Source organism: Leptinotarsa decemlineata, unplaced genomic scaffold (assembly GCF_025532065.1).
Source record: "Leptinotarsa decemlineata unplaced genomic scaffold, Ldec_3_MD MMD2_tig00000010_RagTag_RagTag, whole genome shotgun sequence".
In the NCBI taxonomy this organism is placed as follows: Eukaryota; Metazoa; Arthropoda; class Insecta; order Coleoptera; family Chrysomelidae; genus Leptinotarsa; species Leptinotarsa decemlineata.
This window is the reverse complement of record NW_027412538.1, coordinates 5,898,859-5,918,371: the sequence shown is the minus strand read 5'-3', so window position 1 is coordinate 5,918,371 and position 19,513 is coordinate 5,898,859. Positions and strand designations below refer to the sequence as shown.

The 19,513-nt window shown below is 34.3% G+C and overlaps 1 protein-coding gene across 2 annotated transcripts in view; it reads right to left on the bottom strand.

The window, feature by feature from the left end:
* The window catches only part of side-VI (sidestep VI), an 841,483-nt gene that overhangs the window by 52,353 nt on the left and 769,617 nt on the right, over window positions 1-19,513 (bottom strand). For both annotated transcript variants that reach the window (XM_074171294.1, XM_074171295.1), the window contains exon 10: window positions 2,558-2,717. In XM_074171294.1, coding sequence (XP_074027395.1) covers window positions 2,558-2,717 — 160 coding nt within the window. The remainder of the gene's footprint in view (window positions 1-2,557; window positions 2,718-19,513) is intronic.

The following is a 19,513-nucleotide window of genomic DNA, read 5'->3' as shown; positions in this document are numbered from 1 at the left end:
GCCAGACAAGCCTGTCTCTGTAAGCCAGAGAGCTCCGCTTGGGCCGTTTTCTGTAAAGCCTTCGGCCACCAAGCAATTGCACCATACGTGATCATTGGTCTGACAATCATCATATAAATCCAATAGATTTGTTTGGGACCTAAACCCCAAGTTTTACCACAAATCCTTCGACATGTCAATAGAGACAGTCTGGCTTTATGTGAAACTTTCTCTTAGTCAGCGTTCCAGGTGAGTCTTTTATCCGTTCCAAATGGAATGACCCCAACATTGAGGGTAAGTGGCGTTAGATCGTCCAATTTCCTTCTCTTGGTGAAGGGGATTAACACAGTTTTGCTGTGGTTGACAGACATCTGCTCCCTCGAGCATCAACTTTGAACAACGTCCAACGCGCTTTGGAGAATATTACAAGCTACCCTTCTCGACGTGAACCTTGCCAGGATGACAGGGTCATCTGCATAAGCTTGCAGAGCAACTTTTTTTCTGTCGAGGGCAGACTATCCACCAGGAGCGACTACAGAAGGGAAGATAGTACCCCACCATGCATTCTATACCCTGTCTAGCCAGAGACAATCCTATAGATTTAGGTAGTGCATCGTCAAATGCTCCTTCAATATCAAGAAATACAGCAACCGTAATCTCCTTGTTGTCAAGGGATTGGGAGATTTTCTCAACGAGGTTGTTAAATGCTGAATCTTTCGATTTGCTGGTTTGATAAGCATACTGGTGGTTATTCAGTGGGGATGCATATAATGCTACCCTCCTGATATGTCCGTCCAGTATCCTCTCAAGTCCTTTCAGCAGGAAGGATGTAAGGCTGACTGGTCGTACCCATTTGGGGTGTGGGTCTCTTCGGCCCACTTTAGGTATATATACCACTCTTGCTGCCAACCAATTGGGTGGTATATGGTTCCACGCCAGAAAAGCTATAAACAATTTTGTGAGAATGGGTAAAATTATTTCCAGTCCGTTTTGAAGAAGATCTGAAAATATACCATCCTCTCCGGGAGATTTGAAGGGCTGAAAAGACTTGATAGCCCTTTCAACTGCTGGTGTTGTGATATCCTTTTTTGCGACGTCCCAGTCGTTCTTTTTTGGGCATTTAGTGCCCTCGAAGATGAGCGGTCTGTTGTTATCAAGAGTCTGATTTCCAGGAAAGTGGTTTTCTATCAAAAGCTCCAACATTTCTTTACTAGAGGTCGTGAATTTTCCATCGGGTCGTTTAAGCGACCCAATTTCAGCAGTGGGCTCTCTAGAGAGAATCTTGTGAATTCTCGCGCTGGGAGGTGAATCAGAGACACTCTCACATAACTTCCTCCAAGACTCCCGTTTTGCCTTTCTAATTTTCTTGATGTATGACGTTAAAGTGTTTTATAAAGCTCCCAGTTATCTGACTCTTTAGCTCGATTGAATAGTCGTCGAACTCATTTTCTTTTATTTTCAAGGCTTTTGTTCCACCAAGAAGAATTGCGGTCATCCCTTTTGACCCTCAGTGGACAGTTCTCATGATAGGATGAGATATGGATGAACTGTCGAAACAAGCTAATATAAAGATATCTTTCTTGCATATTAGTTCAACAACCAATCGAAAAAGGAAGAGAACATACAATATCTTCGATTGCTCTAAAATCATTGTTATGTAGATGAAATAATTGTAATAAATTGATGAATGTAGCCGTTGCTACTTGAAGAAAAGAGAATTGAAACCCCCTATGTTTTTACCACTTATATTGTATAAGTTTGAAAATGTCCTTATAGGACTTTTTCAGAATTGAACACTTTTGAAAATGTCCTTATAGGACGAAACTGCAGTAAAGTTAATTGCAAATAAAAGTGGTAAGAAACATAGAAAGTTTCAATTCTATTTTCTTCATTATGGAATAACTCTAATCTTTAAAACTAACATATCAGCTCCATATGTAATAATACCTTCAGTAGGCCTCTCTGAGAATTTATAAGACATGTTCGACCTTGAAAAGCCAGCGCAAAAATCGTGTTTTCTTCTACATCAATCAAAATTTAATCGAAAGTCAATAACTCACGAAGTAATACGGAACCAACGGTTTCATAACATTTGATTGATTATATCTTCAATACATCACATGAAGTTATTGAATAGATTACTTCGGAAGAATTTTTTGTTAATCACAAGTACGTAAGTACAGAAGAACGTTCGTAGACACTTGACTCATCGTTATTAAAGATCCGTTCGACACGTGTCATTTTTCTACTGCATCTAGTTCAACTATCTGATGAAAATCACATCAGATCATTCTCCAGACTATTTAAAAGATATCACTCTCCTTGGATTTTTAAATATCTCATCAAGAACCTCGGACTCCTCAATTGTCTGGGGACCGACACATATATTCTGAAAAGGTATTTTCATGAATATTTCAGTTGATATACTAGTCACCGATGACCAGGGATAACATTTCAACCGAAATTGTATGTTTTACACACACTCCCCTTTTTTTAAAAAAGTTTCTCTGCGGAAAAAATCAATTTATTTCTCCGAGCCTATCCCCGATGTCTAATAAAACCTCCTTCGTGAACTTACACATAATTTTCAGATCCACGACGTTGCTGTCTCCATCTCCTTCTACGTTCGAAGCCACACATGAGTAATTTCCTGCTTGACTCCGGGTCACACCTTGCAAAGCCAATGCTGTCGTGCTCATTATTACACCTCCCTTCTGGTTGGCCTGCATCACTTGACCCTGCAAAAAATTCCATTTATCAAATAAATTGTTTTTTTTGTGATCTCGAGATTGGAGTCTCCGCCAAGGATAAAGCATGATGGTGAGGAATTGTCCCTGTTCATATACTTGTGAGGTGTGATTAGTGAAGTGTGAAGGGATATCCTTTGAATGTCATTTAGTAAAATATTGGGTTTTTCATATAACCGATTGAGGGGGAGGGGTGAAATTGGTGTTTTGGCATTTTCCGATATCAATTAATATTGGAACGAGTGCGCAATGACGTTTGAGTCATTGGACGTGAAAAAGGTGAATATATTATAATAGTATTTATTGGCCATTCAATTTGAAATACACAATAATCTTAGTTAATGACAAATAAATATAGTTCCCACAGAAGGATTAACCTGTGCGTGGGCTGAATGATTTTAATATACAATAGATTATAATGAATGAAATATAAAAATAAAGTTTTTTTCAGTATGAACACAAAAAAAGCACTAAAAGACCACTAGAAAAATTATATACAGATATCACATTGAAATTATACAGTGTCACACATAAAGTCCGCATAAAATGGGATTTTTTTTGTTCATCTCTTCAAGCAACTTCTGATATCTCCATTAGGTTGTGCTTTGGAAATGATGCCAAATGACATGTATATGACCGATCAAGTGATTTTTCCTCCCTATCCAATTTGACATTTTTTCAAAAAAATGTTCAGAAAAGCAGTTATTGCTCGAAATTTCGAAAATCGGTGAAGAGAAAAGATGAGTGTTTTTTCATTTCTCACCCATATACCAATTTTTAGCTCTCTAGTACAAATTTAGTTTTTTTAGAGTTTATCGAAAATTTAACATTTGCCGATTTCTCAACTTTAGCCAAACCTCAACTAAGTTAGTGCTTTATGCCTAACTTATCTTTCCAACGCAATTTCATTACCAATTGCAATTCTGAATACAACTTATTTCGCAAAAATTTGAAACACCAAAAAGTAGAAATAAAGTGAAATATTTATCTGTTTTTAAAAACTGTAACAACTTTGCATCATTTTTGGCATAATTTTTTATGGTGATTTGAATTTTTGCGAAATAAGTTGTATTTAGAATTGCGATTGGTAATAAAAATGCATTGGGAAGATAAGTTAGGCATAAAGCACTAACTTTGTTGAGGTTTGGCAAAATTTGAGAAATCGGCAAATGTCAAATTTTCGAAAAACTGTAAAAAAACTAAATTTGTACTAGAGATTTGAAAATTGGTATATGGGTAGAAAATGAAAAAAACTCATCTTTTCTCATTACCTATTTTCGAAATTTCGAGCAATAATTGCTTTTCTGAACATTTTTTGGAAAAAATGTCAAATTTGACAGGGAAAAAAAATAACTTGATCAGTCATATGCATGTCATTTGGCATCATTTTTAAAGCACAACCTAATGGAGATATCAAAAGTTGCTTGAAAAGATGAACAAAAAAATCCCATTTGATGCGGACTTTATGTGTGACACTGTATATAGTTAATATTAATAAAAACATTTAGGTTATATAATAAAACAATCGCAATAGGTACATTACATCGAACATCACTCAAACATCAATCAAACAAATACCCTATTTTCTAAAAATGAAACGAACGAAGAAACCATGGAGAAGTTGACCTACAGATTTTACAACTCTATTCACATACATCTTCTACAGACATTTATACATTGTAGTAATATGTTTTTTTACATCAACATCTGTGCTCTAGACATACCGGAGATCCAAGCTTTAAGCTCATTTTTGAACACTATAATGCCTACAATAGTTTTGTTACGTGCTGGAATAAGATTATACAGCCGAGGAGCTAAGTAAGTATAACACTTTTGTAAAGTATTTTCCTCTGATTTTGGTACATAGGTTGATTTCCTTTTGTGTAGAGTTGCATAATGGTGTTCAATTTCTCTAAGTTAATGTTTATTTTTGTATTGCATTATAACAGTTTTGAAGAAGTAAAGTTGCCTTATGTACGAAGTCAATGTTTCCTTGAATAGCGCTTCTGTGAGGTAAGTTCTTGTTTTATTTGCTATGATTTTCAGAGGTAATTTTTGAATTTCTTTCAGGATTTCTATGTGAGAATTACTTGCTGTTCCTCAGGCAACTATCCCGTAGGAGAGGTGAGTTTTAAACAAGGTATAGTAGCATGAGCATTTGAGCTATATCTAGGTAGGATATCATGTATTTCAATCTATATGTAACACTACGTAATTTTTTCACCAAATAGTCAATATGTGCCTCCCATTTCAAATCATCATCTATATATTGTTATAAAATGACTCAAAAACAACAATGTGTAGAGATATTCACAACATCATAGAAAAGTTCAGATACAGAAGAACAGAGAGTACATGTATTGAAATTCACCGACTTGGCAGGAAACAAATACAAAAAAGTGAGAAATTTAAATTTCAAAATTTGTGCACCAAATTTCAAGTTTCAAAAACAGGTAACCGACATAGGTTATAAATAAATGTCAGATGAAATCAAATTGACATCTGTTATGAAGAATTGGAAAAAACATAATAAACTAATCGTAATTATTTAGGAATGATGAAAAATTCAAAAATTATTGTTGTGAACCATTTCCTTAGATACGGACATCAAGTGATGATTTTGAAGAATATTTATATTTAGACATAGGTGAGGTTAACCATTTCTATATAACATTTTCAGGTAAAAATGTATCTGAATTTAAGAACGATTGTGAAAATCATAGAATAGATAATTTTTCTAATATTGAAGTTGACTATTTGAAGTTATGAAAATTGAGAAGTGGTAACTAAGGAAAGTAAGAGATTTTCAACTTTTTTGTCAACAAGCGGTTTCTTCTCAAGGCGACGTAGGTGAACGCCACGTGAATTTTCTGTCTCCAGAAATTTAAAAAAATATACAGAAAAGTTATAAATAGAACATAATTGTGTTGTATACGGATAATTAAAAGTTAATATAACATGGACCAATGTGATGAGCCCAGTTTCAGTGAAATTTCCACGAATAAGGCTCTGAAGTTTGGAAAACTCACACCAATATTGAAGAAAAACCAGGTATTTGTCGATTCCACTTCTAGTAAAATATATGCATATATAAAAGAAATTGTCCAATAATGAAATAACAGGACAATCAAAACAAACTTTGAATCCAGAAATTACGTTTGCAAACGAATCACAGTGACCCTGGATAATCAACTGACATTTTACAGACAAAGAGTGCGTTCGGATATTCACAATAAATTAGTTCGGTGTAGGTTTAGAACATTTTTAGAATTAGGTAATTTTCTCGTTTGGTAATTTATATATTTTTGAACTCAACATTTTTAAATTTATTATTGAATTGTTCTACATTTTATGAAATCAGTTGTGTCTTTTTCAAATTTCTTCACAGGAACATTTGCAAGTAAGGTCAAATTTGGGTAAGTAATCGTTGTGTTTGTGCCTGAATCTACCTGAGGTGTTGAGAAAAATCTCTATACACTGAGTTATAGGATTTAAACTCAACATAAAAGTATAGCCGAATCAAAATTTTCATTTGAAAATAACGAAAATAATAATAACTAGAAATATATTTTTTCAAAATCCACATTACCATATTAACATCATATAATAATACCAAGATACTTTATTTTATTTACTGAAGAAATAGTGAGATTCACATTACCATATATTATGAGTAGTGGTTTGAAACTTGGTAAATTGCTAGCATGAGATGTAAAGGTACTGTAAAATGTTTTGGCCATATTATCACTCAGTAGTTCACTTCAAAACCATTGAATTACAGCTTTGAAATTTTCTTCGACTTTTTCTTTCAGACAGCTCCACGTTTCCGATTTGTAAATGACTACTGTATCATCTGTGAAGCTTATTATGACCCCCTTCACTTTCAGCATAAAAATATCGTGTAAGTAGGTATTAAAAAGCATTGGACCCAGGACTGTACCTTGAGGTACACCATATTGTACTATTCGATATTCACTGGAGATAACTATAGAGGAGTTGGTGGGATGTTCCTCTAAATCCAATACTCTCAAGTACCTCTAGAAGTTGATCATGGCTAACTGTATTATACTGCATTATAAGACAGATTATCATAATGATCTATAGGTATTTCTGATAAAAATTGTCATAAATTCCGCTTTCTTTGAGTAGAACTGTAGACATGAAATAATTAGAAATAGTGTAGGAAGATTAATTTTCTTAAGTTTCTTGACTTTAATAAACTACAATGGTCGCCGAAAAAACAAATCAAATCAAATCATGTTTATTTTCAGAGACTCTACATCATGGAAGAAGTTAATTATACTGAAATATAGAAATGTGAACAGTTGAGTTTGAACACTAATACTATTCAATATGGAAGTTGAGAATATGAATACATAATAATATAAAATTGAAAATAAAATTGATAATATAACAATTGAAAATAGGACAATCGAAACTGTCGCAATCAAGTGATCAATATTTCCAAACCATCCTGGAGGTATTCATTGAGGAAATAAAATTAATTGTCGTGTAACAGTTTTTCAATTTTTTTGTAAAGAAATGCAGGTTTGATAGCTGTTCTAGTGAGATAGGCAGATTGTTGAATTATTCGATGGGCTTAATTGGAGGGCCATTTGCTGCTTCCATCAATTTATGGTGGGGAATAATAAAATTATAGTTGAATTTTAAAGCATATCCTGTAGCATTCCAAAGATTATTTTTCAATTGAAATTTTTTGAGATGTGTTTTGACATAAACAACAGAATTGAACATATATCGGGTAATTCTCAAAGGTGGGATTGGGGATTGTATATCATAGTTCAATTTACAACTTTTGACATATTTACTTGCTTTGCCGTATTTTCGGTTTGACTGGAAATGACTCCGATTTCAATGTTTAAGTGGGACATCATATATATTTTTATTTATTTTGATCGAGAATGCCGTGGATCGTGTAAATAGCTTCATTATTCATCAAATAACATGAGAAAACTACAATTTTGAGCATTATAACTCCACATTCTTTTCAAAAATTATTTCACAATCGGAAATATGAATTTTTCCAGTTCTTACGGATAATTTGATGACACACACTATCACACACTAAACACTTTTCTGAAGTATATTAAGAGCCCAAAATCTTTCATAACCTCCACAACGGAAAAGAAAGATTACAAATGAGTGAAAGACATCTGTATACCGAAAACCCACTCTAACCACCATCAATCTACCAGAAAAGGAATCATCAAGACACTGGTAAATCGTGCTTTGGGGCTCAGTTATACCAGGAAAGATTTTCAACAGAATTTCATGTTCTAATGCATATTATTATTCATATTTCACCTATTCATTCCAATTTTATTCGTTATTTCTAATTTTATTGCGACCATTTCAGATTTAGATTTGTTATATAAATAATAACGCTTTTCAGGATAGAAGTTTTTCCTTGAATACTTCCTAAAGTAATTTCATAATTTTCTCACATTAAAGAACATCCTTCATGTAATCCTTTTGCATTTTCAATTCCTATCGGGACCTGCGGAGAATCAATATCAGGGAATTTGGAAAAACTAAAACATATGCAAATTATGTAAAAGTTTAAGTGACAGAAACCACGAAATTTACAGGAAGGAATTGAAGAATTGAAAATTCGATATTGAAGGAGGAGATGAATCTACTCCATTATTGGCTCTAACCCGTGGATTAAAGTTGAGATAGTTTGATCGGATTTCCTCGATCTCCGAACCTGGCAGCTGTATTCATCTGCAGACGAGGTAACCGAGAATAATCGTGAGTAAATCCTGCATAATTCAAACCAGAATTCATTGGTTCTCATTGAAACGAGTTCCGCACACGTTATTATTCCAATTTGGTTCGGCAGTTAATTGGCGGATCGATTAATTGTTAATAGCTCCGGGTTTTCGCATCCACTGTGAAACTATTTCAAGGCTAATTGAATCATTACGTTTGCAAAAACAGGTTCCTGGGCAATTTGATGAATTAATTCGTTACCGATTTTATAGAGTGAATGCAGTTGGTTATAGAATAGGAAAACATTCAAAAATTTTTTCGATCGATATGTTTTGATTATAACTCATTCAGTTTCTTTTCATTTAGTTTCCTTTTTATTTGTTCAATTACATAAATATACATTTTGTAATTGGTTTTATCAAAGCTATTCAGTGGAATGATCACAAAAGGCACTGAGTTTTATTATGAATATTTCTCAATGAATAAACAATATTATTGAACACCAATATTTATTAGTTAAATTAGAAGTTGAAAATAGGGCTAACATACTCAACATATAAATGCATTCAGGAACAATAATATATTGAGAACAAATGTTTTCGTTACCTGTTCATCAGTTATGCTTTTGTAAAGGATGTTTTCAATCTGAAAATTGATATGAAAACCGTGACGTTTTTTTAATGAATATTCCAAATTTTGTTTTTTGAAATTTTGTATACAGTGACGATGAATGATACTATTCACATTCCATCATAACTAAACATAAGTACGGCTTTCTGAATAAATTATGTAATGAAAATGCTGTTATGGACCTTGTTGAGGAGGCTGCCGATGCATTGGACAAGTCGAGGAAATGTTCCACCATATTTTTGGATTTGGTCAAAGCATTTGACACCGTATCCCATAGTCTACTAATAGAAAAATTATATACATATGGAGTGCAAGATAAGACACTAGATGTCTTGCAGAATTATTCAACAAATAGATAACAAAGAGTTAAAATTGATGAACAGTTGAGTACCCCACAATAAGTTACTATTGGCGTTCCTCAGGGAACTGTTCTTGGACCAGTTCTCTTTCTAACTTACATAAACAGTATAACAGAAATAACCGACTTCTGTGGTCACCTCATCTGCTATGCTGATGACACAGCTATTGTATACACAGACGGCCTTCAAAAGATTAAAACATGGCTTGATTATAATCTACTGACTTTGAATGTTAATAAGACAAAATTCATGACAGTTTTTTTGCAAAACACTGATCAGCCACACAGAACAAAACTGAAAATAAAAAGTTTGAGATGCGACTCACATCAACCATGTACATGTGATATAATAGAAAAGACGTCAACTATCAAATACTTGGGTGTTATGCTGGACCATCATTTCAGGTGGGATGAACACATAAGTCAAGTCACATAAAGACTGAGAAATATTATTTTCACCTTCTATAACCTACGAGATATTCTAGAAAGGAAGAATTTGAGAATGTGTTATACATCTTTAGCTGAGTCGGTAATACTCTCCAATTTATTATATAACATATAATATGAAAACTTTTTGTTGTGTTTTCTATAGTCATAAGGATTCATTCAAATTGGGGGAATATGCACAATACAAGCATATTTTATGCTTAGGTGTAATTCTCGACTTTTTAATGAATTCAAAATAGCACATAAAATAGTTATTCATGTAATCTATTATTTAACTGAATTTAACTGAATATTTAATTGAATGTTAACTGAATGAATGAAATGAAATTGGAATTGGCACATTCACTACAATAGTTAGCATCCCCAGTAGGACTAGTACTCTATTATTCCACTTCACAATGGAATAATAGAAAAATCAGAATTTTGCGAAAGTTGTGTATTTGGGCAAAGGAACTGTGGTTATTATTGAGTATTTTGGCGAAGGTATTGTTTTTCCCTCTGTCTTATTTGAGCGTGTGTTTCAGAAAAGTATTGGAAGTGAGAAAATGTGTTCTTTACTTTATGTTTTCAATTCAGGGAATTGAAGTAACGGATCTATTGGTGACTTATAATTATGGATGAAAACATGTCATTTCGTACTGAAAATTGCGTAAAATTTTTACTTCATGAGATATAAAGTAGTGATATTTGAAAATGTTCACTTAATTGTAAATATATTTCGCGACTTTTTAGATTGTTCGATGCAGTCTAATATAATTTAGATATCTTTGGCTCGTGATTTTGATATTTGCAACAAAGCCCTGATAACGTTAAGATTCATTAAAAGATATGTGTGATTGATGACTTGTTTATTTCGTGGTAATTCATGAACACTTTATTGAAATGAATAAAAACGCTTTTGTTTACTTACCACGAGTTGATTGTATTTAAACAATCATGTTTAAAACTCACTTTTACACTTTTACTTTCGATAATGGCTCCAACCTGAAACCAGTCGTATAAATAAAAACAACTGGTAGTAACTAGACAAAAGTGCATTTATTCATTTCATTACAAAAAAAAATTGAACATCTAATGTCAATGTAATCAAAACATTGTTGTTAACATTGGTTGATATCACAGTTGTTATAGGAGTTGTGAGGAAATATTGGAAACAAAGCAAGAACGTTTCAATAAATTTGTTAATCAGAAAATAAACCTACTTTTTCAACATCTCTCACATCACTTCCATTCGTCTAAATTTAAAAGTTCAATTCGAGATAATGTAATGAACTTTTTTTTCATTTCTTCGAGAAACAATACATTATATTCCTTGATTACGATTTGTAACTTATTTTGTATTTGTATTTCCATTTCCATCATATTTTCTGATGTATTGTGTCGTTTGGAATGATATGATATTCTTCAGGTATCGATAAAATGAATGAATAAGATAGTAAAGTTGAGGGAATCAACTGAGAAATCGCTTCAAAAAGATTTAATTTCTTAAAAGCACTCGAGATCAACGTAAGAAAGCAATCCAATAATTTACAGATATTAATACAATCAACCCCACATAGTCTAATCTCGCAGATATTTCTCAGTCATCCAGCATGAGGATCATGCTGAAATTATTCAAGTAGATCACCTGCAGACCGCAGTTTCGAAGTCCCAGGAAAAGTACTTGGGTCATATATCAATGGATTAGTCAGAGAAGTTGTTTGTAATTCAGCGTAGCTTTGAAAATTATTGAAGTATACAAAGTATTCCATTTAGAAAGCAAAATTCTTCATGCATAATTTCACAATTGACTTTTTTTAAATATTTTAAAATCATAAATCTTATATATTTGAAGGCCACAAAAATTTTCAGATAGATAACGCTGATCGTCTAATATATCACTGATTTCGGCAGCTTTTTCTTCGAATAAAATAGGAGCTGAAAACTCTACAACTATTGTGTTAATTATGTGACACCTGTAGATCCGACTGCGGAAACTGAAGTTTTTGAAAGTACATTTACTGGTAGTAACCAACTATGTTCTACTGGAGTTGGATAATTTTAAAAATGCTACCAAAAGTCGATATTCGAAGCCAAAGTAGATATTTATACAATGAAATGAAGGTTTGAGAATACCGAATACCAATTTTAATTGAATTTAATGATGCAAAAAATTTCCACTTCTATTTGTTATATTGAATTTTGAATAAGTAATGAGAAGAAATCTACAACATTTTTATTTTTCAGAATACAGCAAGAGCCGAATCGATACCTTTAAGAAATCGTTCATCACTTGGAAGGATCGATTGCAGCTTGAGAAATGGTTTTTATGCAGATTCTGTGGAACATGTTCTTCCTTACGAATCAGTAGAGAGTTGTCCTGAAAATCTTTATTGAATTGGATTAGATAATTTAGGAAACACTTGCTACATAAATAGCATTTTATAAGTGTTGTTCATGACGAAGAATTCCAAGAACTAGGTTTTAACGATGAACGAGAACGAGAATATTTCCTTCTTATTCACCAAATTCAAACACCTGTTCATGCAGCTGCAGTTTCGTGAGAATATATTATTATCTTTTCCACCAACTAATTTCCTGAAGTCTTTGAAGTCCACTAGATACTCTTTAGGACAATAAGAGGATCGTTGCAAATTTTTGGTGTTCTTGTAGAATACTCTTCGTGAGCAAAAAAATAGAAGAATCAATACTGCTGTGGTTTTGGATTGAATGATTCCATATAGTCTATCTCGTCGTCTTCTGTTTGTAGATCTTCTGCTGGACAATCCCTCACTAGTGTACTTCGTAGTAAATGTTAAAGATATAGCAAAAATGTATGAGTATTTCTGTGACTAGCGTTTCCTACTATGACTAATAACCGTTCCGTACAAAGCTTATTGTTAAATTATATGAAAATGGAAATTTCAACAGGTGATGATCGATTGTATTGCCGAACATGCGCCAAACTGAGTAACTATTATAAGAAAACAAGTATAGCTGAGGCACCAGTCGATATAAACATGACTCAACCTCTGACGAAAGCACCAACCTCTTACAAAGGTTCGAAATAAATGAACAATCCAATCTAGCGAACCACTATCATAATCTGCATACAGTCATTGTTCACTGTGGTTCTGGCGTTAAATCTGGACATTATTACGCCTTGGTCAAAGACGAAACGGACTGGTTTAAGTATGACGAGAGTAGTGTCACGAAGTGTTCTGGCGATGTATTGAATTCATTGGAGCCTCTTGAGACACTTTTCATTTTGTTTTATGAAAGAAAGGACATTGGCAGATCAAGATTTTGAAATGATGTTGTGCTGAAGGTTTTTCCGGGTTTTCCTGCAGCTGAAAAAGCAGATGCGCCACTGGAATCAATGAAGTCGCTTCGGAGCGCCAGTTAATTTTTGATGTTGTTTTATAATTTCATGATTTGTATTCAAGAGGTGTTAAAATGTGTTTTCAGAGAAATATTTCGTGAATAGAAAACAAGTAATGTGCTATATGGAATTCCATTGAATTATGGATTTGTACACGTTTTGCCAGGTTAAACTTGTTGTACACGAGACCTTTCCATTGAAAATGTACCATGATCATCATTAAACAAATTACATTGACATAACGGACATTTTCAGAATACATAAATTGACAAATAAATTACAATTCAATCCACCATGTTGACTTACTATAGAAGAGAAGAGAAGGTTACTTCTTTTCAGTCTCACAAGCCATATTTCAAAGGAAGAAGAAAAACTGTCAAGTTTGCGACGAAAACACCTAAGAGCTCATGTACGTGACAAGGGAAATAACAGTAAGAGTTTGTCACTCACTCCAATTATTACATCTGGCACAGACCCAAGCTAATAATTTCTCGGAAAAGCAATTTGAGCTTTTGTTTGCACTAATCATTTATCATATCTCTGTATCGTGGCGAAGGAAATTGTATAATCCACGATATACAGTAACAACGTCGTTAGTTTCACACACGCTAGAATATTGCTTTCGAGTCTCACACACTGAGAAATCGTGAGCAATATTTGTGTCAGATAACCAAAGCTTTTCGGCTAATTAGCATAAAGTTTGTTGAAAGTTTATTTTCCAATGTGATTCTCACGAGAAAAAGTTTCAATTCCATAAGAAAACAATATTTAGTCAAGTACAAGAATGAAGTGTAAATAGATACATATGTCATATCTTCATTTTTCTATTAATTTTGAAAATTCAAAATGGGCATTCCTTTACAGAACAATCACCTTGGTTGAATTCCCAGTACTTTTCTTCAATCCCCTACTCTAATGGTTTCAGAATCGAATTACCCAAACATCAAATTCAAAGCAGATCATTGCTTCCACTTCTATATTATCACTAATGGCACTTTCTGTTGAAAGCTTCATTCTCTCAGGTTCGTTCTACTGATACATCTCAAATGAATTGAAAATTATTGTTTGAGTATGTTCGAAAAAATATCTCTTGACAGAGATTATCTGTAGAGTAACAAAATACTAGTAGCCTTCCCGATCTAACATACCGAATTTGACATTGATTACTTGATAATACAAACCCTGTAGTGTCGTGAGAAATAGTTGGGAAGGTTTTACTCACCAAAGACCAAGTACTAGGTCCCCTCAAAGTTTTCCATATAATGAAAAATACAGTGTCAATTCCATTCAGACATACCGTGCTTCTGGAAGGTTACATCCGTTGATGAAATATGCAAGATGCAATCCACTCACACAGGACAGTATCTGAAACAGGAATCCAACCACCATCGATTGACCAAGAGGGGAGTCATCAAGACTCTACTAGACCGGGCTTTCAAACTCTGTAATACATAAAAGGTTTCAAAAAGAAACTGGTCATCATCAAAAATGACCTTCAACGCAATGGTTACTCCAAAGTGATGAGGGAACAGGCTTGAGCTAGTAGACATCAAGAGCTCCACGAGGAAGAGAAGCCGCCACAACCATTACTTGTACCTCCCTGCATCAGAGAATTGTCGGAAAGGATGAGATGGATTGGGTCCATGTATATCGTCAGAACCTGCTTCAGATCTGGAAACACTATCCGTAGCAGCCTCACAAAAACCAGGCCACCAAAAGCGGACTGCGATTCCAAGAATTGCATTCACCGGATACCCTGCGAGTGCAGAGAATCATACACCGGTGAAACTAAGAGGCCATTGAAAGTTCGCATTGCAGAGCACAAGAAACACACACAGCGAGGAGAAACCAGCAAATCTGGGATAGCAGAGCATGTGTGGACTCATCAACATAACATCAAGGAGGCTCAAGCTGAAATCATCCACAAGGAAGTACACTGGTTCACGAGAAAATTCAAAGAAGCCGCATAAATGTTGTCCAACGATGCATTTAGCCGAGCTAGTATAGGGATAAACAACATATGGAAACCTCTAATCAAGTGAAACACGACCAACTCATGCCAAACGGTCATCTTCCGCTAAAACCGATGGAGCGGAGAGAGAGAAGAGGGGATAGGTGAAAGCACTCGAATGAGCTATAAATAGTCATCTTTCAGAGCAATTACTTCAGTCATCACCTGCAGTCGATTGTGGATACCATCAATCGAAACGTCGTGAAGTGACTTGGTTTAAAAACTTATAAAGTTTCAATTTCCATTTCTGGTTAATATTTTTTTTATTTCGTCTTTTGTTGATAGTTCAATTTTTTTAAATTTGGTTGTTGCTTGTATCTTATTCCATTGTAATTTTAGTGTTTTTTGCTTGATATAATTGTTATTTTTCAGCTAATCTTTTTTAATTTTTTACAGATTCATTCAGAAATTTCAAATCAATTTATACCATAGTAGACTATACAGATGGCTCAAAAACCAAAGAAGGCTCAGGATGTGGAGTCTACTCCAGATCACTAAGCCTGAGGATTAAGTGTGGAATGGGAAAAAATACCAGCGTGGTCCAAACAGAACTGACTGGTATCTCAATCGCCACAAAAGAAATAACCAAGAAAATAATTTCCAAAAACATAATAAACTGCACTGATAGCAGACAAGCACTATTAGCCTTGAACAGACAGCGTGTTACTTCAGGGTTAGCACTAGAGTGCCACCAAGATTTAGCCAAAGCCTTGGTAGATAATAACATTATCCTAAGGTGGGTTAAAGGGCACGACAGGAGTAAAGGTAATCTAATTGCCGACTCTTCAGCCAAGGAAGCGGCTGGACTAAGGATTTTAGGACCCCGTGGCACCCACGGCCTGATGACTTCGACAATTGCGGAACTAGTCAAATGTTACACCCATGCTCAATCTTTAAAGAGATGGGATGAAATCAAAGGATGTAACCTTGTCAAGATCACCTTGGGCGACCATGGGAAGCTGGCGCCGAAGAAATATCTGGCGATGACCAGGAAAAATCTACGCCTTACAGTAGGATTTCTGACTGGCCACTGTCAGGTAAGGAAACACCTACATAATATGGGGCTAGTGGACACACCTCTATGCAGGATGTGTGAACAGGAAGATGAGACTGTCAGGCATGTCCTGTGCGAGTGCCCGGAGTTATCGTTAATAAGAGAGTGTGTGTGTTCGGCGAGTCTTGGCCTACACCGGCCGATATAAAGGAGATGTCTCCCAGCGGCCTGTCCACCTTCCTGGAAAGGACAGAATGGACGATGACCTAGCAGGACAACTCCTCGGGAGGATGTATAATGGGTCACATGTGGCCTAAGTGCTTGGGCTTACACTCACCCTCCCTACTCTACAGATACAGATACCATAGTAGACTATGAAAGTCCGAAATTATGAAATTCATGATGTTCCTATTGAATTCTCTGATCTATCATTATAAGATTTCATGGATGTTATATATTAATAATAATAATAATCGTCTTCATTATTTCCAAATATATACAAAAAAATAAAAAATACTGATAGATCAAGATCTTCAGATGATGTGGTGCTGCAGGTTTTTCCGGGTTTTCCTGCAGCTGAAAAAGCAAATGCGCCACTGGAATCAATGGAGTCGCCCCGGAGCGCCAATTAATTTTTATTGTTGTTTTCATTTTATTTTCATCGTTGTTAATAAACTGATAACTATCTCAGATATTTTTTAAAATAAAGGAGGAATTCAATTTTTGTTAAGTGTTAGACACCATCAAAAATATTCTTTCACTTGACCCAAAAAACAAAGATGAGTTCTAATTTGATCCAATATGTTAATTACTCATTGCGAATGCATTCCTCAATGAAAATTATCTATTCCAGAATTCAATTGTAGAATGGAAGGGAAAAAAGAAAATTAACTATTATTTCAACTTGGAATTATGTCCTCTGGTGTTCGTCATCATTGATTATTGCCATACACATCGCATATGACTTACGGTGACCTCTATAGATATGTTTACGTACGTACGTACTCGAAAATTGAACCAGATCGATGAAGTGTATCTTCCATCAAAATATAAATGCTTCATGAGTTATTTTATGTGAAATTTCAGAAAAAAAGGATTCATTTTTGACAATGCAGAAAATGAGTATTGAAGTTATCTTTGACTTTTTCAACATTATGTTTTTTTTAAGTTCTGAGGGAATTGAATTGCAAAGGCTATTTAATTGTTAAGTGAACGAGCGTGTGAAAATTATTGTCGCAAACGAAAGAACACTCAATAATCCTCTATTTCTAATATTTATGTTGTGTATATCAGTACGATAAATAATTTCACGATGAAGACACCTTGGTTTTTTATTGACAATAACGTTATAACATAGATTAGCAAAATGTAGCTTCCTTCTGTTCTCCATAGTCAGCCATCTAATTTTGCCTAGTTTATGCGAAATTCTTTGCCGTTTTCGTACTCCGAAAATCAGACGTAGACATGAATTCTGAACTCTCTGAATTTTGTTTTCATATTGTAAAGTTGAATCAAGTCCATACAGAACATCCGTGTGATTGAATAATAACAAAACTAGTGTTTCACTAAGTATCTTTTTTATTTTCATTGAAAAAAATGTCGGTTTCCATGAATCAACTTGATGTCAGAATAAGCATGCTGTTTCAACATTTTGATATGCATTTCTACGCCTAGATTTTTTGTTCCATCAACTAACATTATTTGCTCATGATTCACATCAATATTAATATCCACAGTTGAAGTTTGTATATGACATTCACCTCCAAACGGCATTACTTTAAATATTTTTGTATTGAGAAGCAGGCAGTGATAATTGGCATAACTGGTAAAATTCCTAAAATCCTCTTTTATAACTACATATACATTTTCCAGTTTTTGAGACTTGAAACTATAGTATAGCTGAGTATCGTCAGCGTAGAGTTCCACAATGCAATTTCGGATTTTGGAAAGAATATGTGAACTGTATATGGAGAACAATCACAACACAACAAAAAAATATTTCTTGAATGTTTCCTACACTAAATTAGTCAATTTATACTAATTTTGGGGTGATAAAAACGAAAATAACAATGAAAAATTTTTATTAGCTCTGGTTTTTGAGATACACAGTACTTAATCTTAAAGAGTAGTTATACTATACGTGAAAAGTGAAAGTACATAAAACAATATTGTTATGTTTCTTTTAGAATGTTTTAAGTACAAAATCAATAAAAAAAACATTATTCTTAGTGTTTTGACAAATAAAAGAAGTTTGTACCACCAAATTTCAATTAAGTCCATCCGATTCATTGTAAGATCGCTGTCGTTTAGCTTGTCTTTTATAAAACACTTCTGGAGCATCCCTACACACAGACCAGCAGTAGTCTGCAAGCATTGCTTCATTCCAACGGCCCTGATATCTCTGTTCCATTAAGGCAATGTCTTGATGGAATCTTTCTCCATGTTCGTCACTCACAGCTCCACAGTTTTGTGGGAAGAAATTAAGATGAGAGTGAAGAAAATGAATTTTCAAGGACATGTTGCATCCAAGTTGGTGGTAAGCTTGAAGAAGCTCTTTAACCAATGCTGTGAAGTTATCATCTCTTTTGTTACCTAAAAACCCATGTACAACCCCCTTAAAGGCTTCCCAGGCTCTTTTTTCATTTCCTGTTAAAATCATGTCAAAAGCAGGATCATTTACGATTTCACGGATTTGAGGCCCAATAAAGATACCTTCCTTGACTTTAGCATCACTCAACCTGGGAAACTTTGCTCTCAAGTACTTAAAAGCTTGTCCTTCCTGGTCCATGGCCTTCACAAAGTTTTTCATTAGTCCCAACTCGTAAACTACATTTTTCTCATTAGGGTTTAGGTCTCGTGTAGGCCAGTTCATTTTTTATAGTGAGATTTTCTATCCCGACTGTCCCACAGACACAAAAAACAACAGTACTTGGTGAACCCTAATTGCATTCCTAGGAGTATAGCAATGACTTTCAGATCACCACAGATGTGCCACTTGTGTTGTTCATATTTGATTGATTGGAGAAGTGATTTTATATTTATATACGTTTCCTTCATGTGAACTGCATGACCTATAGGAATAGAGGGTAGCTGATTTCCATTATGCAGAAGTACAGCTTTCAAGCTTAGTTTTGAAGAGTCTTTAAACAGTCTCCAAATTCAAGCAGTGATCCAAATTCAAGCAGTCCATCAAACTATTAACATCAGAACAAACTACGAGGTTTTCTTTTTTCTCAAAAAAAGGAAGCAAATC